The following is a 7500-nucleotide window of genomic DNA, read 5'->3' as shown; positions in this document are numbered from 1 at the left end:
AATCCAAAAATCCCATTTTGTAAATAGGTAAAAAATCTCTCCTCGAGGTGAGATCCAGAAAATTGCTGAGTTAATTCAGAGATGTCAGAAATGCCGATTTGATGAGAGTCTCCCTTGCTCCTCCACCCAACTTAAGGCTCGTTTACACAGAGCGATTTTATCGCGCGACAAGAGCTGCGATCGAACGGCGATTTTACGGCGACAGCAAATCGCGCGTGTGAACAGCCGTCGATTTCACTGCGATTTGTATCGCAACAGATCGCAGCCTGGTCGCCGCAAATTCGAACATGCTCGAAATTTAGTGCAACTTTGCTGCGATTTTATCGCAACTCTTGTCGCGCGATAAAAACGCTCCGTGTAAACCAGCCTTTAGACATTCCTTGTCCCGTATTTCATCGATAAAAAAACCCGCAAAACCGCAGGCTGTTATTTACTGAAAGACTCTCGAACTCTCTTAGTAAGATAATTCGCACATCTCTTGAGTAATCAAATCGCACAGGAAAGCGCGCGGATTGAAGTCACGCGGTCTGCTAAATTCAACAATGGCAAAGCGTGCACCACCGAGAAATATAGTCGAACGCCTTAGGCGAAGGAAAGAGAACAACTTACTTGTTCAACATTGCTCTGACATATTCTAAAAGCACTTTCTTCAAAGCTTCTTCCATGAGATAGTCGAAGAATCTATGGGATACATCAGGATTTGCAAAACAAGGTCGCATTGTTCAAAGGGGACAGTTTTTAAACGCATGGATTTAGGAGTTGTTAACCCATTGACACCTAACCCCCCACTGACGAGTAAAATTGCCTGGCGTTAGATAGAGTAAAATCCGAGGGCCAACCGGTCAAAGTAAAAAACTAGACAAACAATGACCTGTAATGAGTGACCTGTGAAAAGTGACCTGTACTTTAGCCCCGCCGGGGAAAACACGGGTGAGGTCACGTCAGACTTCTTGACCCGAGTTTTTTACAGTTTTTGTGTCACTTTTAAAGCTTCTTTCCATTACTGGGGCTCAGTTAGATTACATGGGAGTAAAGATAACACCTAAAATTAAACTCTTATAAAAATCTCTGTCTCCTTAGTGTTGGAAATAACGACGGTAGTCTAAACAATTGGAGAGAAAGATATAGAGGATATTATATAGCCACATAAAAGATACGAAATTTCTCTTCGAGTGTTGAAAAATATAAACACCAATGAAATACTAAATCATTCCACGAAACGCATCGAAAGGCGCCATTTTTATATGTAGCCATGGCAACAGTGATTTTTCACGTGTGAAGAAAACACGTTATCTTCACGTGAGAAGATATCATATTTTCGCACGCAAGCCCACTTGGTATAAACACTTCCATAACGGCGACCAAATAAAATATTCTTTTGTTTTAATGATAATAAGCCTTTCTAGCCTCGAGACAACGAGCAAATTTCAAAAGAACACTGGTTTCAAAATGAGGGCAGTAGGTCTAATTAACATAAATACAAGAGAATGTAAAAGTGGTCGCCATTTACGAAAGTGGTCTATTTTCATTGCTGTTTATGTAATACATATATGTTATTCACCGGCCGGGATGGCGCAGTGGTGAGAGCACTGCGGCCTCGGGCCGTACTCGAGACAGAGGGCACAGTTTTTCCCAATACGGACCGACCAAGGGCGGTGAATAACATTTTTATTTATTTCTACATTCATTTTTATGGTGAAGCTTGGTTGAGTTTCCTCAGCGTTGTTCTCTTTATTCTCTTCGTTTGAGTAATAAAATTCGGTTTCACTGTGATAGCTTTGGTCAGAATCCACTGTTTTTTTATGACAAAGTTGAACAATAACACTGCTCTATTGCAAAAAAACAATTTCAACTTCGCTCTTTCAATTCGGAACTTCACTCAACGCGCTTAGCGTAGTTGGTTACCATGACCGTGGTCAGGAGATAGGAAAATACTGCCTGCTCCCGGAACCAATCAGATTGCAGGATTCTCAGGATACCGCCCGCTCACGATCAAAGAAATAAATGAAATCAATTTACTTCCTGACTTTTCATTGCAAAGGGAATGGTGGTTTCGGTAGACGTCATCTAATGTTATCCAAGTTTAAAGGAAAGAAAGAAATGAGTTCGACTATGTCTGAGGGAGGTTTATGAGCTATCAAGATGTACACTTTGTGCATAGACAAGACAAGAGGCCGACCGAGGTCGAAGGCAACCCGAAGGCTCCTTTTTCACTCATGGCAGGGGTGGGCACCACTCCTCACCCGTTGCATGCACAACTTGTTGTCCCCAGTAATACTGGTGCTCATTTTACCCCCCCCCCCCCCTCCCCCCACGAACGGATGGAAGAAAGCTGAGCGGATTTTGCGCATAAATGGACTCGAACAGAAGCGCGCAACTAAGAGCGCACATATTCCACACTGCATAGAAGCTATTTTTGACGCGACGTAACAAGAGCATTACCATATGAGGATATTATTCCAAGTAAAACAAGACGCTCTTTAAAACGCTTACTCGGAATACCATGTTGCGCAGAAGTAGGATGACACACTTATTTGTCTTAGAGTCCGAGCTCATATATGCATTTAGTATATAGGCTATCGCCTGGTGGATCCACAGCTACTTTGACAATGTTATGACGAAATTCATGATCAATAACAGGACAGACGCATGAAAAACTGACATCAATTTGTTAAACTGACGACACCGATGACGATGATGATAAAGATGACGACGACGACGACGACGATCATGATGACGATGACGATAATGATAATTAGATGATGATGATGACGAAGAGGACGATGACGACGACGACGATAACGACGACACCGAACAATGATGACAAATCAAGTAAAGCTATGATCCTCGCAGTTATGATACATTTCAAATATCATTTCATCGTTAATGATGACAAAGATGATGTAATAAGGAAAAAAAAAAAACAAACTGATGTCTTACTTCCCAATCATGTGCAAGAAATCATTGTAATAATCTTCTATTGTCACAATGATGGTGTCAACAGCTTCCGGGCTTGGAACCCTGAGAAAGCAAAGAAGAAATCACCGATCCATAAATCATACAGGAACTGAAACACTGGTCTGCGTTACAAGCTTACGACGTCATTGCAGAGGTAATAGGGAGCTTACGAAACGACTACGCCGATGGCAACGAGGACGCTACAAAACAATAGGTTTAGTGAGCAAAAACAATGGCTCTGCACGTGCGTTTTACATTTTGGTATTTCTTTGCTGTCATCTCCTAAAATGACGACGTGAAATGACCAAATTCAAGGTTCTGTGGAGGACGTTAGCACATGACGATTAATTTTAAGTACTCTCTCGACGCTTCCAACCGAGTCATACCAGTTTAATTCCTCGACAGTTACTACACAATTTTAACGCGAAACGACATGAAATAGTTTCGCAGTGGTATAAGTAACGCGAACTCGTATTTTTAAGTGAAGTCCTCGTACCCGTCGTCGTCCTCGTTTCGTAAGCCCCCTAATAGAAGATTAGGGGTACGACAGGAGTTAAGAGCTGAAAGGCAGGGATGGTAGACGTGAAGGGCCAAAGGAGGGCTTAGGTGGTGATTTCATGAGCTCGGTACGATCAAACACTGGTATGAGTCCGATCGATCTTATTTACATGAGAACGGCACAAAAACTCAGCTCAGACCGACGCAACGGCTTCCTTCGGTCCCTCAAGTAATAAAAACACTTTTGACCTAACTATAGAGCGGTTTTCAATTGAGTGTCGAAAGTAATTAGATAATTACTTTGGTTTATGATTACTTTACTCAGTGATTGGTTAAAAGTTCTCGCGCCATTTTTTCATCCAATCAGAAGTGAAACCAAAACCAATCGTGGCTCACGCGTGCACATTTTCCCGCGCTTTGTGTCGGCTACGTGTAATTACTTCGAGTTTTGATTGGTTTGCCGGATTGTCTCAGTCCTTTTTGATTGGCCAAAGTAATTACTTTGGTTTTGGTTTTACGACACTCAATTGAAACTCGCTCTATACCTGTTTAGTATAAATACACAGGTGATTATACAAAATCACGCGCTCTCATTGGCTCGCTATCTCGGATTATCAGCCGATAATCATCTCGACGGACAAAATGGCTGCCAGTAGTCGTTTTGCCATTGTAAGTGAAGTTGATGTCGCGTTGAAATGTTTTTTTTTCTCTTTTTTGAAATAATCACCTGTGTATTTATACTAAAACAATTCTTCGCCTCAGGCTCAGTGATTATTGGTGAATAGTCACCTCGACTTCGTCTCGGTGAATATTCACCAATAATCAATTCGCCGGCGAATGAATGCTAAATGAAAGTTTTCGCAAAGTATGGCTGCGATAGTAGGTTTACATTGCAAACCAAAGAAATTGAAGAAATAAGGAAATAAATACCACTCACCAAGCGGGGGTCATGATTTGAGAGTAGTAAGGCTCTAGATCCAAGAACACTTCCTCCAAGAGGAATCCAGTGCTGAGAAAAGCAGGTAATCCACATAATCAACAGAATGACAATCATAGCTTTTAAAGAACAAAAATAATGGAGCTAGTTTCTAAAGAAACGGCAGTGCTGCATTGGTTGATAAGTGAAGTACGTGAGTTTTTTTAAGGTGAATAAAACGAGTTTCAACAATTTGCGGGAATGTTCTGTTCAAATGATTTACCAAATGGTTCAACAATATAATTGCTTAGAAAGATGCATTTATTAACGTGACGTAATATGTTACCACGGCAACAAAGGAGCCATCTAAAAGGGCCTATATTTTTGTCTTTAATGAAACGCTTGTATTTCAAAAACAAACTCAAAACAAGCCGATATTAAAGGTCTCTAATATGAATTCCATTCGCTCTGCCAAACAACGTTCTTTTGTTTTCATAATACCATTGTGAGGGTAGGATACAAACGACATAGAGAAAGGGTGCAGTTAGTTTAAAATTTGGCCAAAGAATGCTGTCCCAGCAAAAGCCGAAAGAAGTTAGTAGACTTTAGTTCACCTTTCCTGTCCAACTTGTTCAAAGCAGTCCACGATGATTTTAAAGGATCGCTCTCTGTCTTCGCCGAATACGGCTCGACCAAGTTCAGCCACCAAACGATCCTCAAGGATGCAAAAAATAGCAAAAATATTGACTAAACATATTCCGACCCATCTTCATTTTTGAAGGACAATTCTGAAAAAAATGAAAATCGAGGAGCCCTGCCAAATGAGGGAAAAATGTACCTGGCGCAAAAACCGTTGCTAAGCACAGAAAGGGCACAACACTCGAACATGTGCTGCATGCACAGACGCACAGACCAGCGTCCTAATTTAAAAGCACGACGAAGACGAAGCGTAAATGGTGCCAAGGGTTGGAAGAAGAAAAAAAGACCCCTCTGAATTGGACTTACGTAACTGCCATGAAAACGCCGTAAAATATTTCACCGGCTCAAAAATAAATGCCATTCTATTAAGCCGCGGCTACACGAGCGATTTTTGTCTCGCGCCGGTGATGCGATTTTTTTCAGATTTTGTCGCGTCGCCTGCCCGCCAGGGTACACTTGTGACAAATTTTGGCGACAAATTGAAGGCGCGCGAATCGCATTCTTCAAGAGATCCGGGCACTATAAACAGACATTCCTGATTTAATTTCATTGGCTAAATAGTCTTCAGTCGCGTCCCATGCGCGGGCAAAAAGTTGCAGGGTGGCTACACGGCCAACTATCTCTGCGATCTTGTTGTGAAAGTTTCAACTCCGGCGACTTTTTCTTGCGATTTTTTCACCTGTCGCGTCGCCAGTTCACGGGTGGCTACACGTGCGATTTGCATCTCGCGCTGGCGACGCGACAAAATTTGAAAAAATCGCATCACCAGCGCGAGCAAAAAATCGCTCGTGTAGCCGCGGCTTTAAAGTTCACTCTGTCGCCCGCTTCAGTCACGAGCGCCAAATCAACAAGCCAAGGCTGCTTAACTCACTTGCTTGACTGAAGTGAGAAGCTAGGCTGACTCCAAAGGGTTGGCAGTCGTATAGCAAAAATGGGAAGCTTAAACAAGGAAGACGACAGCGACAAGAATGTTGGGGTTGTTCTCATTACTTCGCGATTTTCCCAAGTCGTTAAGCATGGAAAGTGTCCGCAAAGTTTCTTGGAACAAAAATTGGTGTATGACTGGCCTAGCGGTTTAGAAAGAAAATTGAAAATTTATCATTAGGTACACGCGTCCTCCACATGCAATATTATTAAGGACAACAGTACTTGAGATACTCCCCGAAAAGAAACATTTTCGTTCCAGACTTGAATTCTCAGATCCCCACTCGTTGTTTTTAAGGTGTATAGGAATAAGGTGTATAATCAGGACGAGAGGGGCAAAGAAATATACCGCACTGTAAAAAGCACGTGCGCAGCGTGCAGAGCGACTGCTTTTGCTCACTAAACCTCCTTTTTTCTGCCATTCTCGTTCTCAACAACATCGTTGCTTTAACTTCCAAACGCTACCACAGCGAAGCACGATCACTTGACTTCTTGATAATAGTGCGAAGGGCGGAAGAACATGGAAATGGTTTAGAACTTGAGAATGGACAAACGAAGTTGCCAAGCGTGGACAGACAAACAAATTGTTGGACTCAAACACACCTTCAGTTGCTCCGTGAAGTCCATACAGGCCTTGCAGTTGTTAACAATCGCCACCTAACAAAAAAAAAAAAAATTGGGTAAGACACGAATAAAAAAAAAACGAGAGTTGAAGAGATATAGTTTGATACAGTAACTACACAGGTTTGGAGAAATTTGAAAGTAACGTAACTTGAAAGTTACAAGTCTATATTACCTGACACCTACTTGCATCATACTAAAAGAACAGAGTGCTGTAATTTCGTTTTTCGAAAACAGCAATTCACATTACAGTCCAATAGTTAATTCTGTTGAAATATAAGTGCTACCCGGTCAACGTTTGCAAAAACTTAACCCCTCCTTGTACATATTCATTGCCGTGAAATTGACATCTTAAATTTCCACGACGTTGTAGCTCAGTCGGTAGAGCGGAGGTGATCTAACCCGAAGGTCATAGGTTCAATTCCCACTCTGGTCAGAATTTTTCTCTGTCCTTGTGTGGGCCCAATTCCATTAGCAGGGCTAACGTTCACCTGGTTTACATGGGCACAAAATAGCACTTCACGTTAATTCTCTTCATATAAGCCCTGTTACAGAGATTTCGTCTAACCACTACACGCTTTACAAAATGGTCAGTGTGTTCAAATGGCGGGCACAGTCAGTTGCCGTTTTGTCGCTTAATTATACAGAGACTAGAGCAACCAAGCCGGAAATTCAATGTCCCACATAAATACTTAAATACCCTTTTGTACATCTTAAGATTCGAGGCATTTTCTTGATAGGAAGGTCAGTACCATAATTTTACTTTTCTTTCTTCTAGTATTAGGCTAAAAGTACTTTTCTTAATAGTTAAAGTACAGATAAAAGATTTTGAGATTTCTAGAAATAAGATAAGAACAAAAAAACTTCTCACTGGGCTCTTTATT

General features: G+C 41.6%; 1 protein-coding gene across 1 annotated transcript in view; it reads right to left on the bottom strand.

The window, feature by feature from the left end:
* Window positions 1-7500, bottom strand: part of LOC138032235 (exocyst complex component 3-like) — a 44737-nt gene that overhangs the window by 4356 nt on the left and 32881 nt on the right. Inside the window, exons 20-24 of the mRNA XM_068879865.1 lie at window positions 6599-6652; window positions 4987-5087; window positions 4394-4465; window positions 2941-3021; window positions 610-681 (exon numbers count right to left, since the gene is read on the bottom strand). Coding sequence (XP_068735966.1) covers window positions 610-681; window positions 2941-3021; window positions 4394-4465; window positions 4987-5087; window positions 6599-6652 — 380 coding nt within the window. The remainder of the gene's footprint in view (window positions 1-609; window positions 682-2940; window positions 3022-4393; window positions 4466-4986; window positions 5088-6598; window positions 6653-7500) is intronic.

This window comes from Montipora capricornis, chromosome 14, assembly GCF_036669925.1.
Source record: "Montipora capricornis isolate CH-2021 chromosome 14, ASM3666992v2, whole genome shotgun sequence".
Taxonomy (NCBI): domain Eukaryota; kingdom Metazoa; phylum Cnidaria; class Anthozoa; order Scleractinia; family Acroporidae; genus Montipora; species Montipora capricornis.
The sequence above is the reverse complement of the archived record's forward strand: the minus strand, read 5'-3'. Positions and strand labels throughout refer to the sequence as shown.